Here is a 24,917-nt window from a genome sequence, read left to right as displayed (position 1 = left end):
TGAGGAAGACTGGCCCTGAGCCAACATCCGTGCCCATCTTCCTCTACTTTAGGTGGGACGCCTACCACAGTGTGGCTTGACAGGCAGTGCCATGTCCACACCCAGGATCTGAACTGGCGAACCCTGGGCTGCCGAAGTGGAGCAGGTGAACTTAACCGCTGTGCCACTGGGCCCACCCCTGTTGTTTTTAAGAGGAATAAAATTTATAAGCTCCCAACAAGACTAATCAAGACAAAAAGAGAGAGGGCACAAATGGTGATGTCAAGAATGAAAATGGGACATAACTGGAGAACGGAAAGTGTTAAAGAAAGAAAAAGAGGAAATTACGAACGACTTTATGTCAATATTTTGAAAACTTAGATGAAATGAACACATTGCCATAGAAATACAACTTAGCTAAGCTGACACAAGAAGAAATAGAAAATATGAACAGTTCTGTGTCTATTAAAGAAATAGAATCCACTATTTAAACAAAGGAAAACTCCAAGAATAGATGCCTATTTTTAAATTCTATCACTATTTAAGAGAGAACTAATGCCAGTCTTACACGGACTCTCCCAGAGGACAGAAAAAGAGTAAACACTGCCCGAGTCAGTCTATGAGGTCAGAGCAAGCCTGAGCACACTCCAACGTGGCCATCAGGAAAAAGGAAATTAGAGGCCAGCTGTACCTAGGAACACAAAAATATCAGGCAAAATCTCAGCAAAAATATTTAAAAAGGAGAATACATCCTAATAAAACGTCCAGTAATGCAACGTTGGTGAACCATTTCTCTATCAATGTATTTCACTACATCCACAGAACAAAGGAGGAAATAATTTAATCATTTTTGTAGAAGCAGAAAAATCTTCTGTTAAAATTCAGTTTTCTTGAATAAGAAAAACTCTTAGCAAACTGGGAGTAAAAGAGAACTTAAGCTAATAAAGGGTAACTACAAAAAACCCAAAGCAAACATATTCAATGGCATAATGCTGAAAGTCTCCTTTGGGATCAGGAACAAGATTAAGAAGTCTGTTATCGTTAATTCTCTGCAACATTGAACGAGAGGTTTTAGCCAGCGCAGTATGGCAAGAAGAAGAAATAAAAGGTGTTAGGATTGGGAAGGAAGAATTAAAACTCATTATTTATAAATGACGTGGTTGAATAGATAGAAATTCCAAAATAACCTACAGATACATTGTTTGAATTAGCTGGTGACTTTGGCAAGGTTGCTGGATATAAGGTTAGTATAAAAAAATCATTAAAAATAAGAAGAAATAATAAAAACAAGTCTTTACATCAGCAACAGTTAGAAAACTAAAAATGTGGAGCTATATACAATATCCAATATAAGATATCTACACAGAAAACTATACAACACTATTGGGAGAAATTAAGGAAAATTTAAATAAATGGGGGAATACTCATGTTCATGTATTAGAAGCCTGAATGTCATAAACATGTCACCTCTCTGGAACTGACCTAGAGATTCAGTGCCATTCTAATCACATTGACAAGACGTGGAGCTGGATAAACTTGTTCTAACCCATGTGCAGAAAAGCAGAGTCAAGACCAGCCAAGCAGCCTTGGAGCAAAAGTACCAGGTGGCTGCTTTCATGTAGCAGATAACGCAGTGTTTCACAAAGCTCCAGCAATTAAGACGGGGGCACTGGGCAAGGACAGAGAGGTCAATAGGATGACGGCATCCAGAAGCAGACCTACACACATGTATATATGGGAGCTTGGTTTACGACAAAGGAGGAGAGAATTGCCCTTTAAATACTCTAGGGGGCAATTAGATATTCGTATGTCCAGATGGAAAAACCTCTCCTTTGCACCATCCACAAAAGTCAGTTCCAGCTGGATTGTGCGTCTAAACGTGAATGTAAGACAGCAAAGCTTTAGCAAGACGACAGTGTCTCCTGCTTCCAGGAGTCCCTGTATCTTCAGCCCCTTCCCCTGCCACCACACTGTCACATCTTCTGCTCTGACCCTCCTGCCTCCCTTTAAAAGGACTCTGTGGTGACTTGGGGCCCAACAGAGAACCCAGGATCACCTCCCATCTCAGGAGCCCTCACTTGATCACAGCTGCACGGTCCCTTTGGCCACGTGAGGTTTCACTCCCAGGTTTCGGGGGTTATGATGTGGATACCTGTGGGGACATTTTTCAGCCCAGCCACAGAGGGGATGGTCATTGGGAATGAAGCAGGCCCAGGGGAGCCCAGGAGAGGAGAGGGAGCAGCTGGCACAAAGGCCGGGGCTGAGAAAAGGAGTGGAGAGGACGGGGAGGAGAGCAGCCGGGGATCCTGGAAGGCCTGGTGAACACCAACCAAGAGCAGAGCCGCTGAGCCGGGGAGATGAGAGTCTGGCTGCCTCTGGGGGGAGGGGAGGGAAGTGACTGGAGGCGGGACGCTGTGTATAGACGCAGAGCTGGGGCAGGTGTGGGCAGGCGGGCCCCAGCCCCGGGCACCCCAGGCGCTGCTCCAGGCTGGGGTAACAGTGCCAGCTCCCCTGCTGTCTCCCTCGACTCTGACCCGTTCCAGAATTTCCATCTTGGTTCACCATGCTCTGGATCCGCTAATCCTGGAGGGGCCAGGGAGGGACTCTGGAGGGGAGCAGCCACCCCTCCTGGAGATCCTGGCGCGGCCCCACGGCTTGGGCAGTGGAGGTGGGTCCTGCAGCAGCTTCAGCCACAGCTGCCTGCTCCAGCCCAGCCTGAAGGGCAGCCAGGAGCTCGGCCCTGGGCCCCTGGAGGCAGCCGCGAGCTCACGTGTGACCCCCAAGTCCTTCTTTCTGGGCCTCAGGTTCCGCCTCTGTCCAGTGGGGTGTTTGGGCACAGGGAGCTGTGACGCTCCTCCGGGCCTGTCCTTCTGGAGTTCCAGGAGTCTGTGGGACGCTGGGCTGGAACAGGGGTCTGCTCCCTGCAGGAGCTGGCCTCATCAGCACTCTGTTTACAGCTTCCAGGACTGACAGTGGAGGGTGGGCTGCGGGCCCAGCCCTGGGGGTTGCGCCAGGAGCCTGGAGGGTTGCACAATGGATAGCTCTGGCGGCAGCTGGTCGGCTCCAAAAAAGTTGTTTTTCACCAAGTGCAGCTGGAGGAGCTGCCGGGAGGCCAGCTCTGCCTGGCCGGGGGCGAGCAGCTGGCAGAGGACAGAGGCCTGGAACACCACAGAGCCCACTTCCACGGCTGCAGGGCCAGCCGGGGCCAGCGAGTGGGCAGCCCCCAGCGTTGGGTGAGGGTCCCTCCTCCTGGGGGTGCAACCACCGGCCCCGCTGGATGCAGAAGCTCGGAGCTGAGGGCCTCGCAGAGGTCAGCCAGAGAGGGACAGAGGCCACTGCCCAGGCCGCTGACTCTGGAGCCCAGAGCTCCCCATATCCACCCACCCATTTCACACATGGACAACCTGAGGCTAGTGGGGGTCGGCCATGGTCAGCTGGGAGCTGGTGGCGGGGAGTGAGAGGATGTGAAGTGACATTTCGGGGCAGACCCTGAGTCAGGAACCTTCTTTGTGACATCTAGTCCACTGCTTACTGCAGCAGACAGGGCCTGGCTTCCACCTGGCCCCCTCTGAGCAGCAGCCACCCCCCGAGGCCTGAGCCTGCCCCTGCCCCTCCCCCGCTGCTCCAGACCTCAGGGCTAAGGAAGGTCTGTGAAATGCCCTGGGGTGGGAGCCAGTGGCCTGTCTGGGGCTCTGGAAATGTGTGGACCGATGGGCATTCACTGGGCAGGTGCATGCCCCCACCATGCCCCTAGCACCTCCGAGCTCACCTGCAGCCATGAGGGACAGCTCTGGGCTGGCTGTCGGATGGAGACTGCATCCCTCTGCCCCTCCACCCGAGGGTCTCTCCAGCACCACAGACACTAGCTCAGCCTTGGGCAGGGCAGCCAGAATGCCCGGGACCTGACACCCCCCAGGGCAGGCCCCGTGCATGCAGGAGGGAGAGAGGGAGGTGTCTGTGGGTGCACACGGCCGGCCCCCCACGCCCGGGGGTAGCCTCCCAGCTCATCTGCATGGTTCCTCAGAGCATCTCCAGAGGCATCAGCTCAGGGCCACGTGTCTCATCTGGCTGCTCTCCCCGCTGCCTCAGTCTCCGTGCTGTGGACTGGATTGTGTCCACCCAGGATGCCCAAGCCATAACCCCAGTGATGCAGAGGTGGGGCCTTTGGGAGGTGAGTAGGGCGAGGCAAGGGGGCCAGCTTCATGACGAGGCTGCTGCCCTCACAAGAAGCGACGCGAGAGGCCCCAGCCCACCCCCACCGTGTGAGCGCACACTACAGCCAGCCAGGACCCTGCCTGGCGACAGAATGGACCCCGCCTCCATCTTCCAGATCCCTCTAAGCCGCCTGGCCCTGGACAAGTTCACGGCTTGGCTCTCAACGCCCAGCTTCCAGCTCACCCTCTCCCGAGTTCAGGCCCACACACCGGCGGCCTCGTCCAGACTCCTGCCCCACGCCCGCCCCGGCTCCTTACTCTCAGGAGCCTTGGTCTGCAGCCTCATTCCTGCAGCATCCTGCAGGGCGTGTGCGGAAAGCCCGGTGGGAGTGACAGGAGAGGCCTGGGAGGGTGGATGGACTTTGGGCATCAGGACTGTTCTAGATTGGGGGTGGGCAGGGACAAAGTGGGGTTGGGATGGCACCCGGCCTGCTGGGTTTGGCCCACTCTGGGTGGGAGCGGAGGGATGGGGGCGGGCTGGGAGGTGGGCAGCCCCACGGGGTGGGCTGAACCAGGCTCCTGGCTAGGCTCTGACTTCTCTAGAAGATGCTGGCAGTGGGACGGGCTCCACTGTCTGAGGCCAGATCAGGATAGACTGGGGTGGGGGGATGGACGGAGGCACAGTGGGATTGGGAGGCGTCTGGCAGGGCCGCCTCTGTGCCGGGCCCCCTGCTTCCCCAGCAGGGCCTGGTGCGGCCGGAGAGTGGGGGTTCTCAGTTCACATGACAATCTGAGCCTGGGGGTTGCGACTCTGAGATGGTGAAAAGATCACAGCGTCCACATTAACGAGCTGCTGGGGACCATTCCGGGTCCTTTTCTGCACCGGGTGCTGTTGCTCTTTGGTCTGATGCCCCCCATCTGGCCGGCTGCAGTGCTCACAGCCAGCCACACCCAGTGTGACCAACGCCCGGCAAGCCAGTCTCCAGGGATCTCCTGCAGGTCACTCCTAGGTAACAAATAGGATTCCGGCCGCTGCCATGGCCACCTGAAGCATCTCCTACGATCAGCCCCGTGGCGGGGTCATCTGGACCCTTGACTCTCACACTTTCAGAGCTTGGAGGGGCTTGAAGTTCTGCAGTTCACCCCCCAACCCCGAGCGAGAGAAGGTGGCCTGTGGTCACACAGCTGCCCAGATGCCAGCTGAGGACAGACTGTGCTCCTCAGCAAGGGCTGGCCCAGGGGGCCTCGATCCTTCTGGGCTCGGCGGTCCAGAACACAGGCCGGGCCCCTCGGCCTTGGTCCCAACGCCTCCACTTCTACCCGAGGAGCTCGCCCTGGGCAAGTCCTAGCTCTCAGCGCCCTGCTTGCAGCCCCACCCCCGCCATGGCCGTGTCCCTGCTTTGTCTCTTTCTGCCTCATTCCCCGAGGCTGGGCGGCTTTCGGTGAGGGGGACACGGAGCAGACACAGGGAAAGCTCTCTCAGCCACCGGCACGCTCGGCTGGGGCTCTCTGTAAGCCAGGCACCTTACCAGCTGCTCCAGCTACCAGGACATCGGTGGTCCCAGTGTCCCTCCGGACAGGGGGAGAGGCCAGGGCAGGGGCAGGGGGTGTTTTGACTGAGGCCACGGAGCCGGAATAAGTGGGGGAGCTAGGAGCCAAGCGGCCGGGCAGCTGGTGTGTGGGGCTGTCTTTGGGCTCGAGGCAGTTTCCCAGGTCTTCATGCCTCCTGATGGCTGTGGTCTCAGGAAAAGCTGTGGCCGGTGGGGGTCGGGCAGCCCCAAAGACCCTGCTGGCTCGGCACTGCGCACTTGTAAACTTTAATTTCCATACAGTAGAGAAACTTACAGTACAGGCAACATGGGGAATCAACGCACAGCGAAGCTCACGACCACACCTACAAACACGCACCCGGCTGCTGGGTGCCTCCCGCTGCCGCTCAGGGGCGAGTCCGCAGTCAGCTGCTCCATCCAGAACAGCTCAGGGAGGCAAAGCTGGCTCAGTCCTTGCAGTCCCCTCCCCCTGGCAGGTCCCAGCTTCCTCCCCGCTCTGCTCCACAGTCACCTCCAGGAGGACACGCCTGCCTCCCAGAGTATGTCAGACACACTCTGCTTTCCTCCAGCTTCGCTCCTGCCTGGGAAGGGGGAGCATCAGCACCGGCCACAGGGCTGGACTGGGCAGCCGGGGAACATCCCCTCAGTGCCTCCTCAAGGGGGGTCAGAAGTGGCCTGCCCACCGGGGGCTCCAGGCTGGCGGGGCAGACAGCCCTGGGCATTCAACGTGGTGGGCGCTGCGGTACTGGGCTCGGGGGCGGGGGCCTGGGAGGTGTTCCCAGGGGAGGAGGAGGCTTGAGAGCTGAGACCTGAGCAGGTGGGAGTCGGTGGTGCAGGGAGGGTGGGGTAGGAGGATGGTGGGCATTTCAGACAGAGGGATCGACAGGGGCAAAGACAGGAAGGTGGGAGAGGGGCTGGGACTTCCAGGGACTACAGAGGAGTTTTCTAGATCTCCCGAGAACTTGGAAGGTGGCCCTCAGGAGCATTTGTATGAGAGAGACATTGGGCTGGCCCCCTGGGCACCAAGATGTGGGAGCCAACGCTCCGCAAAGGCTGAGATGTGGCCCCTGGCCAAGCCCAGCCCGTGGCTCTGCCCCTGGACGGCCCGGAGGAGGCTGCTGGCTCTGCTGAGGACCGACCTCGGTCCTTCGTCCTGATCCTGCGGTGGCCGGTGGTTCTGGACGGAACTGCTCGGCGGGCGCCCGTCCTCGACTGCAGGCTTTGGAGCTCGGCGATGGAGGCAGGCGGCCGCACCTTCACACGACCACCTCGGGTGCAATGCTGAAGAGCAGGTCATCGTTGCCCCTCCGCACCTCCAGCAGCAGCGGGGACTCGTTGAGGACGGCCTCCTGCAGCTCACTGGAGTCTGCCAGGGGGCGCCCGTTGACCTTGACGATGATGTCGCCATCTTGGATGCCCCCTCTGCCAACAGGAGAGACACAGAGTCACCCCAACGCCCCATGAGGCTGGCCTGGGTCAGGGCACGATCCAGTTTAACAGCAGTGGTTCACCAGAAATCATCTCAACAGGTAAGGACAGAGCCCTGACAGCAAGGCTCTCGCACCAGGTGGAAACCAGGGTCCTAGATGGGCAAGCACTTTCTCGGCCTGCTCTTCCACACCTCAGAAGGGCTGGTTCAAGCTCTGCCTGCAGCCCTCCTAGCTGGGCGGCCTCGGGCCAGGCACTTTGCCCCTTTGAGCCTCAGTTTCCACATCTGCAGTCTTACGTGGGAACACACTTTGCAAATTACAATGAGGCCCAGGGCCTTGGTCCTAACGTTGCTGCCATTACTAAGACGGGTGCAGAAGAGGCAGAGCTCGCTGCCCGGCCTCCCTCCTGCACCTGCCTCGCCGCCGCCTTCCCCTCCACCCAGAACAAAGCAAGGTTGCGTGGTGGTTAGACACGTGGGTGCCAGTGCCAAGATCCACACGTGCCGGCGGTGTGGCCTGGGAGGAGTACTTTCTCTAAGCCTCAGTTTCCATCTGGAAATGGAGTAGCAGCCTGAGGGGCTGCAGGGAGGATAAAGCAGACAGCGCGTGGGGGACACCTGGCTCACGCCGCCGCCAGGCTCAGCGGTGCCACCGTCCCCACTGATCTCATTCCCCGGCTCTCGGGCGCCCTGTGTGTGGCCGCTCCTGGAACCACCGCTGCAGAATCAGCAGTGTGTAGCAAGCCCGATCGACAACCTGAGTTTGGTGGCTCTTCTGTGGCTTCACAGGTCTGTATTTCTACCATTTCCCCTACGGCCGCTGGAGGCTGAGCATGGTGCTATCTGTGTTCATCACAGAAGGGCATGTGGGGCCGCCTCCTCCGCATGGCCTCCCGAAGCAGCAGAGTTCATGAAACAGGCAGAGGGGTCCTGTTTGGCCAAAGGGGCCGTGGGGGCTGGGGCCGGCCCCTCCCCACCCATGCCCTGCCTCGCCCCCAACAGCAGCCAGAGCCCAGCACGGACTCCCTCCAGCTCAGGAATTACAGGTTAGAAGCACTGAGCTAATGCAGCCCGCCCACCATGCTGATGGAGACCCAGCGCACAGGAGGGAAGCGACCTCCTCCGAGCCGTCTAGGGGACCGACAGATCCCTCACGTGTGGTAACCTTGCCGCACGGTCTGCCTCAGCTCCCTGGGTCGCAACTTCAACCTTTCTCTAGTTCTTGGCGGTTTCAAAGAAAGCAATGCTTTATTTCATTTGATCTTGACAAGTCTCCCCAGGGTAGAGAGGGCTGAGTCATGCCCACTTTGTGGAAGAGGGAACAGGTCCAGGGAGACACAGGCTGGCCCGCTGGGCTGGGGAGAGTCAGCCTGCAGCAGCTTCGCTCAGGCGGGGCCTCTCCGCTCTGTCTCCCCAGACCCGACGGAAAGGATGTTCTGGGCCAGGAAAGGGCACGGCCAAGACTCTAAAGCATATTTCATCCCTCCAGCCTGGCCCGGGCTTAGCGAACAGGCCAGAATCTCACCCACCACTTCCACATCACGTCACATTGCCAAGAAGATCAAGGTCATTCAAGGTCAGTGAAGCAGGCCCAGCCCAGGCCCCATGCCCACCCACCCCGCCCGCTGGCATGTCTGACCTCCTCCCATCTGGGCTCTCTGTGTCCTCTGGTGGCACCTACCTCTGAGAAGGTGAATTTGGAACAACCTCTTGCACATAAATGCCACTGCTGACCGTCGGAAGGTCTGGGTTGCTGGCCTTTAGTTCCTCCAGCAAACTGAAAGGACAGTTCCGCTGTTAAAGGGCAGCTTCTGCCTCTAAACTGACTCCTTGGTACGAAGCTGCCCCCTCCTCCCTCCACCACCAGGCTGGACAAGGAGCCTCCTCCGGGCTGCCGCCCACACCGCCGTCCTGCCTCGGACCACTCTGGGTCGTCACTGGCTCTTGTCTGTGTCCCCTACTCGACACGGCTCCTCCAGAGAAACCTCAGTGAAGGTGGGTGGCTAGCAGTGTGGACAGGGGAGGACGATGGACACACGGGAGGATGGGGGAGGAGGGATGAGAGCAAGGAAGGAAAGGAAGAGGGATAGATGGATGGATGGAAGGAAGGAATGACGGATAAATGGACAGTTGGAAGGAGGGATGAACAGACAATGGATGAGTGATGGAATGGATAGAAGGCTGGATGGCTGGTGTGATGGCTGGTGTGATGGCTGGTGTGATGGCTGGTGTGATGGCTGGTGTGATGGATGGTGTGATGGCTGGTGTGATGGCTGGTGTGATGGATGGTGTCATGGCTGGTGCGATGGATGGTGTGATGGCTGGTGTGATGGATGGTGTCATGGCTGGTGTGATGGCTGGTGTGATGGCCGGATGAAAGAAAGAAAGGACACATTTAAAAGATAAACTGGGGGGCCAGCCCAGTGGCGTAGTGGTTAAGTTTGTGTGCTCCACTTTGGTGGCCCAGGGTTCGCAGTTTCGGATCTCAGGTGCAGACCTAGCACTGCTTGTCAAGCCACACTGTGGTGGCATCCCACATAAAATAGAGGAAGATTGGCACAGATGTTAGCTCAGGGCCAATCTTCCTCACACACACCGGCACAAAAAAGGTATATTGGTCTTGATTACAAATTGCCTTCAGATTTAATCCCTAGATTACGAGCTGCTGGAACAGGAGGAAGGATCATTTCAGGGACTGTGTGGGGTTGAGCGTGTGGCCAGTTGAACCGTTCTTCCCTGAGCTCCCCAGTGCAGTGACCTCTTTCTCCTTTCAATCCTTGCATTTTCCTCCCTGCCTGCCTCCCTTCCCTCCTCGCTCTCCCTCCTCCTCCCCACCCCCTTCTTTAGATCACTCATTCAGGATTTCCAGGCGCCCACTCTGTCCTACAGCTGGTGCTGGGACGGAGCAGAGGGACGAGGAGGACACAGTCCTCACTCCCAAGGAGCGCACGGTCAAGGTGGAGGGGCACGGACGGGCAGTTCCAAGACCATGGGACCACTGTGGTGCTGGGGAGGGAAGCACCTCCTCCCGCTTGAGTGGCCTGGGAGGTAGGATAGTGTCCCCCAAAATTCGTGTCCACCCCTGACCTCAGAATGTGACCTTGTTTGGAGACAGGGTCTTAGCAGATGCAAGTGGTTAAGGGTCTCAAGAGGACATCGTCCTGACTCAGGTGGGCCCCACATCCAAAGACTGACATTTTCATAAGAGAAAGGAGAGGGAGGGAGACACACGGGGAGGAGCCACATGACAACAGAGGCAGAGCCTGGAGTGACGCAACTACAACCCAAGAAACCGGAGCCACCAGGAGCTGGGAGAGGCAGGGCGCACCCCCCCCCCCCCCGAGCCTTCAGTGGGAGCACAGCCCTGCTGACACCTTCATTTTGGACTCTGGCCTCTAGAACTGTGAGAGAACGAATTTCTGTTGTTTCAAGCCACCACGTTTGCAGTAATTTGTTATGGCAGCCACAGGAAACTAATCTAGGAGGCTTCCTGGGGGAGGGGGCACCTGAATGGAGTCCTGAAGGAGCCGAAGGAATCTATTAGGCAAAGGAGGGAAAGGCATCCCAGGCAGAGGGACAGGCCAGAGCAAAGCTCAGAAGCCTAAGTGCGTCTGGCCCACTGGAGCCCTGCTGGTGGCCGGGAGAGGCCAGGCCGGGGTCTGGGAGGAGAATGGAGGGGCAGCAGGGGGCAGACAGTCACCTGGGTGTGATAGTCCGCATGCGTATGCCGATGAAGCGCTTCTTCCAGTCTGGAAACAAAGACCACAGGACTCGGTTAGAGCATCATGAAGATCATCGAGCAGAGATGCCCCAGGAGCAGACGGCAGCAGGAGCCACTGCCTGGGCCAACCCAGCCCCTGTGGTCAGGCGCCCAGAGCCTAGAGCCACTTCTGTCCTCCCGGCTGCTCTTGAAGGGCTGGGTGATGTTCTCGCTCTGGTCTGGTAGCTCCACGCCACCCTCACTCTCAGGCACCATCAACCACATCACTCCCATATCCACTGTCCTGCTGAGCTCCACACCCAGCCCCCAGCAGCCAGCAGGGCTCCCTCTCCAGCCGCCACCCGCAGTCTCCCCAAACTTGCCTTGCTCAGATCTGGACTCGTCATCTCCCCACCTTCCCATAAATAATAATATTAATCCTTGATGCCCAGTGAGCACCACCCGTGTGCCCGGCCGGTCCTTTAGTTGGAGCGTGATACACACAGCTCACCTCTCTCCCGCAACTGCTCCAGACTGTGACTTAGCTGATGTCTTAGACCCAGAAATAGCATTTGCATATTCTGAACCATAAAACAAGTCTCAGCACACTTCTAAAATTTCATCGCATAAAAGTATGCTCTCTGACTGCACTGGAATTAAACTAGAAATCAATAATGGAAAGGTCTTTACAAGATTCCCAATAACTTAAAAACTAAATGACACACTTCTAAACAACACATCTTCAAAGAAGAAATCAAAAAGGGAATTAGAAAGTATTTAAAATGAAATAAAAATGAATATACAGCATATCAAAATTTGTGAGATCTAGGTAAAGCAGCACTTAGAGGGAAACTAATAGCCCTAAACACTAGAAAAGAAGAAAGTTCTCAAATCAATGACCTCAGCCTTCTCCTTAAAAACTAGAAAAAAGAAGATAAAATGAAATCCAATGTAAACAGAAGAAAGGAAATAATAAAGCATAGAAATCAATGAAATAGGAAAGAGAAATATGACAGAGAAAATAAAAACCAAAAGCTGATTCTTTGAGATCAATAATATTGATAATCTTTTAGCCAGACTTATGAGGAAAAAAGAGAAAAGACACAAATATTGATAGGAATGAGAGTGGTGACATCACTACAAATTCTACAGGTATTAAAAGGATAATAAGAGACTATTAAGAACAATTTGATCCCAATAAATTTGACAACTTACATAAAACAGACAAATTTCCCAAAATTTCCAAACTACCAAAGTTCAATCAAGAAGAAATAGAGCACCTGAATAGCCCTATATTTGTTAAAGAAATTGAAATTGTGTTAAAAGTCTTCCCATAGAGAAACTTCAGGCCCAGAGGGTCTCACAGGAGAATTATATACATGTTTAAGGAAGAAATAGTATCAATTCTACCCAAACTCCTCTAGAAAACTAAAAATAAGTGAATTCTTCTGTGATCTTGTAATTTATAATAAGAAATAGATATTTTGGTCTTCATCCATGGTTCCTAGCACCTAGTTCCTAAAACTTTTGTGATTTCCTAAGTGAGAAAAGCTATAAGGGGCATCTTTTGCTCCCAGCCCCTGAAATAGCTCCAGAGCTATAAAGGTGAAATGGGTTTTTGTTATTCAGAATAAGTCCCTTTCAACCACACGTGCGTTTATGTGAAGGAGGTGGCTTTTGGAAAGCTCCTAAGGATGGGGGCTGGTCGCCAGGAGAACCAACCATGTAATTAGAGGCTTGGAACTTTCAGCGCTTGCCCTCCCTACCCCAACTCTGGGGAGGGGAGAGGGGCTGGATGTTGAATCAATCACCAATGGCCAATGATTTAATCAATCACGCCTACGTAATGAGGCCTCCATAAAACCCCAAAAGGACAGGTTGGAAGAGCTTCTGGGTTGGTGGCCATGTGGAGGTGCTGTGAGAGTGGTGCCCCCGGAGAGCGCGTGGAAGCTCTGCACCCCGGCCCCGTACCCCACCTGTGTGTCTCTTCCACTGGGCTGTTCCTGAGTCATAAACTTTTATAACAAACTGGCAATCTAGTAAGTAAACTATTTGCTGAGTTCTTTGAGCCTCTCTAGCAAATGACTGACAAGGAGGGGATCATGGGAAACTCTGACTTATAGCCACAGGTGACAACCTGGACTTGTGATGCCATGTATGTGAAGGTGGGTTGGGGGAAGGCTTTGGGACTGAGCCCTTAACCTGTGGGGCCTGATGCTAGCTCCAGGTACACAGTGTCAGAATTGGGTTAAATTGAGGGACACCCAGCTTGGTGTGGGAAAACCTCACACATTTGGTGACCGGAAGTGTTGGAAGTGAAGTGGTGTAGTAGAGAACTGACAGCAGAGGGGTGTCTTTCCTAAACAACTTCTCAACTCATTATCCTAACACCAAACCAGAAAAGAAAACTAGACCAACATTCCTCATGAAGATAGACGCAAAAAATCTTCACATGTTTTCAGCAAATAAAATCCAACAATACACAAAAAGGAGGATACATCATGACGAAGTGAGGTTTATGTCAGGAATGCAAGGATGGTTCACACTCAAAAATCAACAAATGCAATTTACCCGATTAACAGACTAAACAGGAAAACCATCATCTCAAAAGATGCAGAAAAAGTATCTGGCAAAAATCTCACATCTATTCCGAATAAAAACTAGAAATAAAAGGGAGCGTTTTCAACCTGATAAAGGGTGCCTATGAAAAACCTTTAGTTACCATCATACTTAATGGGAGAGACTAGAGATTTCTCCCTGAGATCAGGAACGAGGCAGGGATGTCCACTCTCACCACTTGCATGCAGTATTTTGTGGGAGGGTCTAGCCAGGCAGGAAAGGAAAAGGAATCCATAATGGAAAGAAAGAAGTAAAACCGTCTTTATTCACAAACCACAAAATCATCTATGTAGAAAATCTGATGGAATCTACGAAAAAAGCTAGTAGAACTTGCAAGTGAGCTGTCAAGGTTGCAGGATCTCTTATGATCAACATACAAAAATCAATTTTATTTGTACATTCTAGTAACAAACAATCAGAAATTTAAATTTAAAAGAATAGACCATTTATAATAGCATCAAAATTATGAAATGCTTAATAACTTTACTGAAAGATAGTGTAAGACCTGTACGCTGAGAGCCAGATAACACCGCTGAGAGAAGCCAAGGAGAGTAAATAATGGGGAGACACTCTGTGTCCGTGGGTCAGAAGATTCAATATTGTCAGAATGACGATTCTCCCCAAATTCACCTATGGATTCGACACAATCCCAGTCAAAATGCCCGCGGGAGGTTTTTGGGTAGGAATTGACAATCTGATTCTAAAATTCATATGGAAAAGCCAAGGTCTAGAATAAGCAAAACAGCTTTGAAAAGGAGGGACAAAGCTAGAGGATGGACGTTGCCTGACGTCAAGACAGCGTAAAGTCGCGGGAATCAGGACGGCGTAACGGAGACGGAGAGACAAGGGGAACAGAACACGCTCGTTTGTTTTTGACAAAAGGAAGGAGCAAAAGCAATTCCGTGCAGAAAGGATAGTCTTTTCAACAGACGGTGCTGGAACAATTAAATATCCAGAGCAAAAAACCAAAACAAAAAAGTTCGATTCATACTTAGTACTATTTTAAAAAGGTTAATTCAAAATACTTCATAGCCCTAAATCTAAAACGTCAGAAAGTAAAACTTCCAGAAGAAAACGTAGGAGAAAATCTTTCTGACTTCAGTTGCAAAGATTTCTCAGATACAACACCAGATCCACAACCCATTTTAAAAAATGGGTGAACTAGACTTTATCAAAATTTACAAAACTGCTCTTTAAAGACAGTTAGGAGAATGAAAAGACAGGCCATGGGAGAAAATATTTGCAATCCGTTTATCTGACAAAGGGCTCATCCAGACGTATAAAGAACTCTCAAAACTTAATAAGAACACAAGCAACCTAAATCTTTTAAATGGGCAAAATATTTAAGCAGACATTTCACCAAAGGCGACTGATGGATGGCAAGGGATGGTCCACGCGGGAGCTGAGGTCAGAGCAGGGCAGGAGGCCCAGCCCCCTGGGTCTGGTGGGCTTCGGAAAGCTCTGGTCTTTACCCCAAATGAGATGGAGCCCGGAGGGAATGGGCAGAGACATGCCATGGTCCGCCTTAGATTTTGAAAGGAGCCCTCCAGCAGCAGGAAGAGTCTGTGGGGGTCAGGGAGGGGACAGAGGACCAGGGAGGGGGCAACAGCCCAGGTGAGCGCCCCTGGTGGCTGGTCCCGGTGGTGGAGCTGGAGATGGCGACAGGGCAGGTGCGGGGTGCACAGATCCCCAAGGTAGGGCCAACAGGGCCGGCTGACGGATTGAATGCGGGGTGGGAAATCCGGAGGATGGGGCTGCCCATAACTGAGAGGGATGGTGATGGGCAGCCGGGGACTGGAGATGTCCAACAAGAAGCTGTGCCTCCGAGTCCAGAGGCCGGGGAGAGGGGCGGCCGGAGACGTAAATTTGGGGGAGTCACTCTCTAGATGATGTTTAAATCCGTGAGACTAGATGAGGTCCTCAGAGGAAAGTGGAAAGGCCTAGGGACGGAGGCCTTGGCCCTCCATCCTGCTCCTGACATGAGTCCAGCCACGGGTCAGCTCTGCTCATAACCCCAAGGTCACACTTACAAGGAGAAAGAAACCTATGCTTCCGGTGCTTGTGCGGCAGCAGCGCCCTGGCGGGGCGGAGTGCAGCCCAGGCCACTCGGCCGTCCCACTGGAGCCCTTGTGCAGGAGAGCCCCCTCCCCCAACCCAGAGCCAGCAGGCCTGGCCACACGGGGTTCTCCAGGAACACGGGGTGCAGGCGGTCAGGAGGAGCTTATCGCTCGGCAGAATTGTAAGCACCAGCCCTTCATCTTCCCACCCTTGTTGGGAAATCCCCTGAACGACCCGTGCCCGCCATGCGGCACTGGACATAGGGCTGCTAGAGGTCTGAGTCCTTCTAAACATGTCATGGAACCACTCTGGACCGGACTGAGGCAAGAACATCAACGATGGTAACAAAACAACAGCAAGGGGATGGGGGTGACCGCTTAAGGGGCGCAGAGGGCTCTCTGGGACACTGACAAAGTCCGGGAGCTGGCGAGGGGACGGCTGCACAGCACTGTGAACGCTCTATCGCTGCTGCGGGGGCCCTGGAGGGGGCTTCGTGTGTATCACGTGAATTTCACCTGGAGAGAAAACCCCAGACCACAGCGAGAGGGAAGCCCACGCCTGGGGCTTCTGGGGTGTCAGTGCTAGTCCTTGACTTGCCCCCGACCCCACCCCAGGAAACGGCCTCCCAGCTCCCAGGGCTCCGGCCTTGGCTGCGTCAGCTCCTTTCTCTCGCTCACATCCTACATCCCACCTTCCGGCAAGTCCCATTGGCTCAAAGTGCAACATCCATCCTGGACCCAAGCACTCCTGACCCCACGCTGCCACCACCCCAAGTCAGCCACCAGGAAGGCAGCCCTGGGTCCCACACGGCCTCTGGCATCTCCTCTGTCTTCCAGCAACTGACACACCGTCCCCCTCCCCCCACTGCACCGGGGCTGGCGGGGTTCTTGGAATTGGCACTCCCCACCCAACCCCGCTCAAGACCCTCCGCGGCCCCCCGACGAGCCCAGCGTCCCACGCTCTCACCTGCGGCCCTCTCCCCCTGCCCCGCTGGCCCCCGGGGCCACGACTCTGATGTCACATTACATGTTGGCACTCTCATGGCCTCCTCCCCACTAGTGCAAAAACTTGGGGGCAGAGACTGTGAGTCCGGCTCCCGGCTGTGCAAGAGTCCACGGCGCCGAGCGGGCCTCAGGCCCGGGCAGCTCTCGGGCTGAATGGGCCCCGCTCTGCAGGTGACAGAGCTGAGGCGTAAGGGGGCCCGACGCAGAGCTGGGGGAGAGCCCAGACTGCGTCACAGCAGGGACACTAAGCCTCTGTACCTGGAAGAAGGGACACCGGAGAGGCAAAGGGCACCATCCAGGTGCTGGGCCGGGCCGGGGCTCCATAACATAGAACCTTCTCCCCACCTCTCGGCCCCTGCTCCTGCCTCCCGCCTCGTCCTCGTCTGTTTGGGACCCCGAGTCTGCCCGTGACCTTGAGGCCAGGGAATGTGCGTCTGGGCCCCTTTTTCCCACTGCTCCCCCCCCCCCGCCAGCCCCTTCTGCAGCTCTTCCCCTGCTCCCAGCCCACAGAGACCCCCTGATCAAGAGATGAGGGAGGGTTTCCACTCCCCAGGCCGGAGATGACCACTGAGCAGCCGTCTCCCACCGTTCACAGAGGGACAGACACCCGTAACTGAGCTCAAACACCCCGCAGGGGTGCCCTGGTCCTAGGACTGGCTGAGCCCCCAGAGCCTCCTGGACCCCAGGCCGAGGTTCCCCCAGACCCCGCATGGTGGTCCCTCTTAGCCTGAAAGATCCCAGGGGCCTCTCCACCCCAACTCCTGGATGGGGACAAGATGCGCACCTTGACTAGCGCCTCCTGGGTTTAATAAAAGGATGGTTGGTTTTAAAGAAATTTGGATTAACCTGTTTTGGATAATTTGGTATTTTTATTAAAAAAAAAAAAGCAAAAGGGAATGCAAGTCGACTTCAGAAGGATTTTAAATTATTGATTCGGTCATTCAGCTAAGATCGATGGGGTTCTTCAATTGGTCCGCGTGTCTGGGAGTAGATGACAGCTCTGAGGACACGGGTGAATGTTTCCTAGGGATCTGGGGTGAGGTCAGCACTGACAGCAAAGGAGCAAACGCCGGCCCCCGTGGGTTCTTATCTGAGAGGCAATAAGGAAGCGGATGCTGTCACCCCATTTCTAACAAAACAGTCACCACACGGCTCAATCTGTGCAAAGCGCAGCTCCACCGATTTCCAGGAAGGTGGCCCAAGTCAAAGGCACCCCTGAAGCAGAGGATAATTACACTGGAAAAGCTTGGTTATCAGAGAAAGGATCAAGGCTATGACTGGTACAAAGGTGCAGCCCTGAGTCAAGTTCTGAGCTCCCTAGCAGCCAAGGGGAAAAAAGCTCAAGAGGTTAATTGTCCTCCTGTGCAACAGAAGCCTCCAGCTTCTTTAGGGCAGGCTGCCTCTGCCCTGGCTCCAGGCTATCTTCACAGAAGGGACCTGAGGAACCACACGGAGTCCTCGACAGCATCTCTTCTTGTGGCCAGTCCTCACGGCACAGGTCTTGGCTACACCGGACCGGGGTCCCTGTGCTTGACTGGCGGGGTTGTGGAGGAAAGGGAAAGCATGAAGAAGCCCCCTGCTCTCAACGAACTGCTGATGAGGGGGCTGGGAGGAGACAGGGAAGCAATCTGAAGGTGTGAGTAGCAGGGCTGAGTCAGGTCTGGGTGATGGCCAGGAGGTGAGCATGGGAGACAAAATGGCGGAAGGGAGAAGTTCACTTGGGTTGAAAAGACAGGTGGGAAGGTGGAGGCCACCAGGAAGGGTCCTGAGAGCCGAAGAAGTGTGACCCTCCTCCACTGACTTCAGGAAGGTGACTGGCATGCCCTCACTAGGGAGAGCCACCGATGCCTGTCTCGGCCTCTCCCAGATGGACGCTCATGGCCATCCAGGAGTGGGCAGGGTGGGCTGGACTCCCCTGTGTGGGTGGGGGTGAGGAGATGCAGGCTGAGAGGAGAGTGACCGCCAAAGGTCAGGGGCTGGGCTCCACTCCCCTGAAGCAGAGGCTATGCTACTGGGCAGTCTGCAGGGCCAGAGGGCTGAAAGAGCGAGTACCTAGGGACGGGCAGATGCAAGAAAGGAAGGATGGGTGGATGGAAGAAAGGGTGGGTAGACAGATGGGTGGACGAACAGAAGGAAGGAAGGAAGGATAGACAGAGGAAAGAATGAGTAGATGGATGAAAAGAAGAACGGATGGAAGGAAAGATGGGTGGGTGGGTGGGTCGCTGGGTGGGTGGGTGAGTGGTCGGGTAGATGGATGGGTGGATGAGTGAGTGGGTGGATGGATGGACGGTTGGGTGGGTGAGTGGGTGGATGGATGGATAGGTAGATGGATGGGTGGATGAGTGAGTGGGTGGATGGATGGACGGTTGGGTGGGTGAGTGGGTGGATGGATGGATGGGTAGATGGATGGGTGGATGAGTGAGTGGGTGGATGGATGGACGGTTGGGTGGGTGAGTGGGTGGATGGATGGATGGGTAGATGGATGGGTGGATGAGTGAGTGGGTGGATGGACGGGTGGGTGGAAGGAAGGAAGGAAGAACCAGGTTTTGACAACTATGGAGCAGCCTAGACAAGTGGAGCCCGAGAGCCCAAGCAGCTGGAGGTGGGAGGTGAAGGCGGAGATCCTCAGCCAGAAGGGGACAGTGTGGAGGGGCAGGGGGTGACCGTGGCCATGAAGCGAGGGTCGGGGAGGAAGAGTGAGAGGGGCTGAGGCTGAGCTCTCTTGGGGGTCTCAGGAGTTCGGGGCCCAGTCGGGAGTGAGCAAGGGCACACAGCCTGGAAGGAGGGGCCCCAGCCCTGGCACAGTGCCCCCCGGCTCAGCCAGCCCCTCAGGGAGCTCTTTACCTTTGATGTGCTTGTCCTGGAACTCCGTGAGGAAGCGCGTGATGCGGTCCGAGGGGATGGCAAAGGAGATGCCAGCTGCAACCTTGAGCGTGTTGATGCCAATGACCTCACCGTCCTGGGCGGGAGACCAGAGCGGGCCGTCACTGGGGGAGCCCAAGTGACCGCTGCCCTCAGCTGCAAAGCACTGTGTCTGCGGCTCGGTTCCCAGAGCTGACCTGGCTGTCAGAGCCCCTCCCTGCACAGCTCCCGGGGCAGCCCTGGAGCTTCCTGGAAAGGCACCTCGGGCTCACTTCTGGGTCAGGGACCCCCACCTCCCCACCGTTTGCCTCCGAACCTGCCCCCCTTCATTGCTGGGGAGTGTTGGCCGGGGAAGCTTGCGGCCTGCCCCTCAGAGGCAGTGCCCACTGACCGAGGGCACCCCCAGGCAGCACTGTGAAGGGCCGAGCCAAGAAGGATGTGGAGGCCTGTGGGATGGGCTCTATCCCTTCCTTCTGGAAGCAGGGTGGGGGCGAGTGAGGCCAGGGCAGTTCCCCAGCATCCCCCACTTTCTCTGCCCCTTCGGAGCTGGGCTCCCTCACTGCCCCTATTCTGCACTCCCTGAGGCTGGTGCAGCCTGGGCCGGATCTGCCCAGCCCCCGGGGACCTCACTCCGGGCACATGTGTAGGGTGGGGCTCCTCCTCACAGCCTGGCATGGGCTTTCCCGGCCATAGCAAGAATGATGTCTGCACGTAGCATTCAGGCCACCGCCTACTCAGCTCACCAGGGGCCCCCTTTGGGGCCGAGCTTTGGATCAAGGCACACTTGCTCTGCCTGGCCCATGGGAGCTCGCGGCGTGGGAGGACCAGCCAAGTGGGGGATCCAGGGGATGGAGAGTCCCTCATTGGTCCAGGCGGGGACTGCCCTGGACTCCCCGGCCCTGCCTGATGGCAAGGGTTAGGAGTTCCCACGAGCTCTGGCTTCAGGGGAAGAAGCATCTCTGTCCTGGAGCAGGCTGGACCTTGGCTGTGCTGTGTGGCCCCCAGAAGTCCCCACCCATGGCCCGGTCCACCCTTACAGAGCCCAGACTCAGGGACCAACCCCAGGGGCCTGGATGCTGAGTCGTGTGGCATGCCCATCTCATCTCATGTAAACATGTGGACGGGGAGCCCGGCGGAGGGGGGCAGGCCCCCAACTGCGTCTCCCTTGCCCCAGGTCCCTAATGGACACACGGACCCTGCCTGGGCTGCGGTCTTGGGTCATCCCTTATGCCTCTGTCAGCACCACTGGCCCTTGGGGCACATCCTCCTCCAGGGCCTCCAGCCCAGTGTGTTCCTGACCATCGGGCGTGAAGGTGTGAGGGCCACATTCCGGGCCCCATCCCTGCCTCGAGGCTGTGCCCCCCACGAAAACTAGAGGCCCCTGCTCTAGGGCACACTCACCAGGTTCACCAGAGGTCCCCCGGAGTTCCCGTACTGCAAGGGGAGGAAAGGCAACATTAGCTGCGCCCGGAGCCCCGTCCCCGGGTTCTGGAGCCTTCCTCCAACTATCACTCTAACCAGCAGAGACTTGTCATCGAAGTTTATCTCCAACAACATCGTAAGGCCTGGCTGCTGTCCCCATTTCACGGGTGAGAAAGCCGAGACTCACAGGGGCCAAGGGGACGGCTGTCTGAGGACCGGGTCTGACCCGGCCAGTGCTGTCCGCACAGAGCTCACAGCCTTGCTCCAGCCTCGCTTCGCTGTCTCCACCGTGTGCAGGCTGGGCGGCACCGGGAGGACGCAGGGCGGGGCCCTAATTCTCATCCTGCCGGCCCCAAGGAGCCTCTATAGTGACTGACTTTTCCAGAAGAGTGCCCGACCCAGAGGTGGGCGCGGGGGCGTCTGCGCAAAGGGCTTTGTGAACGCAAAAGGTGCCATCCAATGTGACAATAACAAAAACTAAGAAATGCCGACCGGGCTGTGTAACTTGGGCTATGGCCCTACCTCTCTGAAGGGCTGTCCCAGGTCAGGGCTGCAGTTTCTCACTCCCAGGGCCCACTCGGCACCCATGGGTGGAAGTCACAGGGGTCAGACCCCACTTAATGTAAAGGAAGGACTTTCTAGCAAGAGGACTGACGAGTGATGGGGTGAGCTCGGGGGACAGGGAGCAAGCGCCGCCATGGTGGTTGGAGAACTCACGTTGATGATGGCATCCGTCTGGATGTAGTCCATGTCCGAGTCACGGAGGCCCAGCTCCTTGCCGTCTCGCTGGGCCGTGCTGACGATGCCCGTGGTCACGGTGTTCTGCAGGGCGAAGGGGCTGCCGATGGCCACCACAAACTCCCCGGGCCGCAGGTCCCCCGAGTGGCCCAGCAGCAGTGCAGGGAGCTTTTTCTAGGGGGAAGGCAGGGGACACAGGAGGGAGGCTCAGCGCTCTGACCACGGCCAGGCCCCCGGCGGGGTGGTCCAGGAGCAGCTGGATAGAGCGGTCATGGGCGATGACCATGGGAAGTCAACAACGCAGACAAAACGGGCCGGCCTCCAGCTGACCCATGGTGGGGCAAGAGACCCAGGGCTGGTGCTCATGGAGCAGGGACCACAGGTCCCCACAGGGCAGGCCACAGGTGTCCATCATGGGGAGGACGGCCAGAGGGTCCAGCTGGGCACGGCCTCCGAGGTCACTGAGCTCAGTGGTTCAATGGGCACAGGTCCCTCTGAAAACTGACAGAAGCTCTGGACACCACCACCCAGAAAACACAGCCCCCCCAGTCTGACGCACACAGCCTACAGATCTGCAGAGTCCCGGCCCAGCTGGGGACCTGGGACCCCGGTCTTGAAATCTCTGATGCACACAACCTGCTCTCCCACTATAGACACGTGAGGAAACTGAGGCGCAGAGAGAGAGAGCAACTTAACCAGCTCCACCATCATCCCTGCACACCCAGACACCACACACTGCCCTCTCGTTTTCACATGGAGCCGTTGCAGCGTCTGTCTGTCGTTTGACTCTGTGACCAGACTGGGGCTCTGAGAGCGGGCTGTGACTTGCCTGCCTCCGCGTCCCAGGAGCTGCCAGGAGCTCGCGCAGGGGAGGGGTCCCCGTGTGTCAGGAGGTGGGAGTGGGGCTCGGTGCCTGCACCCACATTGAGTTCCTGGTTGTGGTTTTGCACCACCCATGTCAGACATCACCTCGGAGCAGCCGGGAGGAGGGCACGGGGACCCCTCAGCACGGCTGCTGCAGCTTCCTGTGAGTCTGGAACTATTTCCAGACAAAAAGCTTTCTAACAAGGTGCTGGAGACGGCCACGCCCAGCTGCCAGGGCCCTCACTCTAGAGATCTGGAGACGGGCAGGCAGGACCCACCTGGCCACTGGACTGCCCGATTCCACCTGCCGCTGCTCTTCCTTCCCGTTTCAGCGGCTGTCCCTTCTCCATGTCAAATACAGAATTGTTTCTTTAAAGAGGCATCTCTCCTATCAGCTATTGTGAAAGATGACACGAGTGGAGCCATATTAAAATAGAGCCAGAGCAAGCGTTTCAGAGGAATTGCCTTGCACGTCTTCTTTTCTTTTCTTTTCTCTCTCTCTCTTTTTTTCTTGGTGAGGAAGACTGGCCCTGAGCTAACATCTGTTGCCAATCTTCCTCCACTTTGTATATGGGACACCGTCACAGCATGGCCTGACGAGTGGTGTGTAGGTCCGTGCCCGGGATCCAAACCCACGAACCCTGGGTGGTGGAAGCGGCGTGGAGCGCACAAACTTAACCACTACGCCACGGGCCAGCCCCCATCTTGTTTTCTGTATCTTCCAAACTGTACCAAACCGCCAACATTCCAAGAAGTTAATAAGGATAAGAATATCCCATTTGTAAAAACTGACGAAATTGGGCTTTGCTGATGACTTAATCACTGACCAATCAATGAAGTACAAGTCTAGCCTTTTGCCCCATGACCGAATCTCACGCCAGCTCTGAGGTACAGACCCAGCCTGGCCTCGTCCAGCACCAATGAACTCTTCCCCAATACAGCTCACCTCACCTTTCTCCCTTTTCCCACAAAAACCCTGCCCCTCTCTCCTGCAATCTGGACGCTGTTTGGGTTGCTACTTGAATCTGTGCTCCCCGAACTGCAATTCTTTGATCTCAAATAAACGCTTTGCCTCTTAGCGGTTTCTGCTTTCGTAGGCTGACACTATCAGGAAAAGAAGACAGGAGGACGCCTGTCAGCAGGAGTGAGCTGCGGCCCACCCGGCGCAGTGCTTGCCCACGTGGGGCCTCGCTGCGCTGCTTTCTGCGCTGCTGGGGTGGGAGCAGCCTCTGTCAGTGGCGCAGGGGGTCTCACGCGGAGGAACTGGACCAACAATTTTAGGGGCAAGGACTAGAGAGCCAACCCTTTTCATGGCGCACTGGCCATAGAGTAGGGGACAACGACGTCCGAGGACAAGGTGAGCAGGAAGGGTCCATTCAGCCCTTCCTTGCTGTGCCTGGGTGGGCTGCGGGCCAGCAGGCTCCCCAAAGCTCCATCTGACACCCCGCATGGGAGTCAGGTTAACCGGCGTCCATGGTCGGGAGGAAGCAGTGGGCACTGACCAAGCCTGCAGGCCCTGGGGGGTCTCGGGCACCCGGCCCTCCACCAGCAACTTTGGCCACAGGTGGCTGCTGGGGCGTTCCCTCTGCCCACGGGATTCCGTCACAGCGCCCGGAAGGGGAGAGACCCAGCGGCAGCCAAAAGGGGTCTCTGGGCAGGGGTCGCACTGTGGTCCTCGGACCAAATCCGGCCGGCTGCCTGTTCTGTAAAGTTCTACTGGACACAGCCACACCCGTTGTGTCACCTCTGGCCACTCTCTGGCCTCAGTGCAGAGTTGAGGGGCTGCCATAAGGACACGGGGCCCCAAAAGCCTAAATTATTTACTATCGTTGCTTTATGGGAAAAGTCTGCCAACCTCCGTCCTCAAGCACACCCTCATCCCCCGGCCTCAGTTTCCCCCTCTTTAAAATGGAGGTGGCGCCCCCAGACTCAATAACAACCGTGAAAGGGCTCAAAATTGGGGAAGGGTCCACGACAGGACGATTTCGTGGCGCCATTGTCTCCTCGCCCTCCACTGGGCAAGAGGAGGCCTCCTCGAAGGAGACCTCTCCCCACAGACGCTGTCGACTGTCACTCAGAGAGAGAAGCCAGGTCCAACCTGGCCCAGCCGGCCCGGCCAGCACAGGCGGCCCCACCGCCCGGAGCTCACGCGCAGCAGGGCGCAGGGACCCGCAGGGACCCGCGGCAGCTCTGAGTCATCACTGCGACACTGGACAGGAAGAAACCACTCAGGAAGGCCAGGAAGGCCAGACGGAGCCGAGCGGGCCAGCCCTGCCCTCGCTTGGGGTCGTGTCGAGCAGCTCCCTGGACCCTCTTGCCCTCAGTTTCCCCTCTGAGACAGCAGGGCACTGATGCCCCTCCACCAAGGGCTGTGGTGAGAGGAGAGTGTGCACAGCAGGCCTCCCGGACACACGGTGGTGGTGACGGCAGCATCAATGTGGCTGCAGGGTAAGTCTGCTTGGTCAGCTATGGGGGGCCCGGATGTGCAGGTGGAGGGACTGGGGTACGTGTCCCAAGTGCTCCCCACTGGCCTCCACC

General features: G+C 56.3%; 1 protein-coding gene and 1 long non-coding RNA gene across 4 annotated transcripts in view; one reads left to right on the top strand and one right to left on the bottom strand.

Moving 5' to 3' along the window:
• Positions 1–5,934: 5,934 nt before the first annotated feature.
• Positions 5,935–24,917, bottom strand: part of HTRA3 (HtrA serine peptidase 3) — a 36,743-nt gene continuing 17,760 nt past the window's right edge. Inside the window, exons 4-9 of one of the 3 annotated variants that reach the window (XM_005608928.3) lie at positions 21,495–21,689; positions 20,757–20,789; positions 19,338–19,452; positions 10,813–10,861; positions 8,794–8,889; positions 5,935–7,105 (exon numbers count right to left, since the gene is read on the bottom strand). In XM_005608928.3, coding sequence (XP_005608985.3) covers positions 6,940–7,105; positions 8,794–8,889; positions 10,813–10,861; positions 19,338–19,452; positions 20,757–20,789; positions 21,495–21,689 — 654 coding nt within the window. In that variant the 3' untranslated portion in view covers positions 5,935–6,939. Of the gene's footprint in view, positions 7,106–8,793; positions 8,890–10,812; positions 10,862–17,342; positions 18,028–19,337; positions 19,453–20,756; positions 20,790–21,494; positions 21,690–24,917 lie in introns of those variants that run through there. The other 2 variants (XM_070262807.1, XM_070262806.1) reach the window with 2 other exon arrangements.
• On the top strand, positions 7,072–11,484 carry LOC138923536 (uncharacterized). Its single transcript, XR_011437267.1, has 4 exons — positions 7,072–7,212; positions 8,530–8,688; positions 8,980–9,107; positions 9,960–11,484. It is a non-coding gene; the product is annotated as an uncharacterized lncRNA (long non-coding RNA).

This window comes from Equus caballus, chromosome 3 (assembly GCF_041296265.1).
Source record: "Equus caballus isolate H_3958 breed thoroughbred chromosome 3, TB-T2T, whole genome shotgun sequence".
Taxonomy (NCBI): domain Eukaryota; kingdom Metazoa; phylum Chordata; class Mammalia; order Perissodactyla; family Equidae; genus Equus; species Equus caballus.
This window is presented reverse-complemented; position numbering and strand designations above follow the sequence as displayed.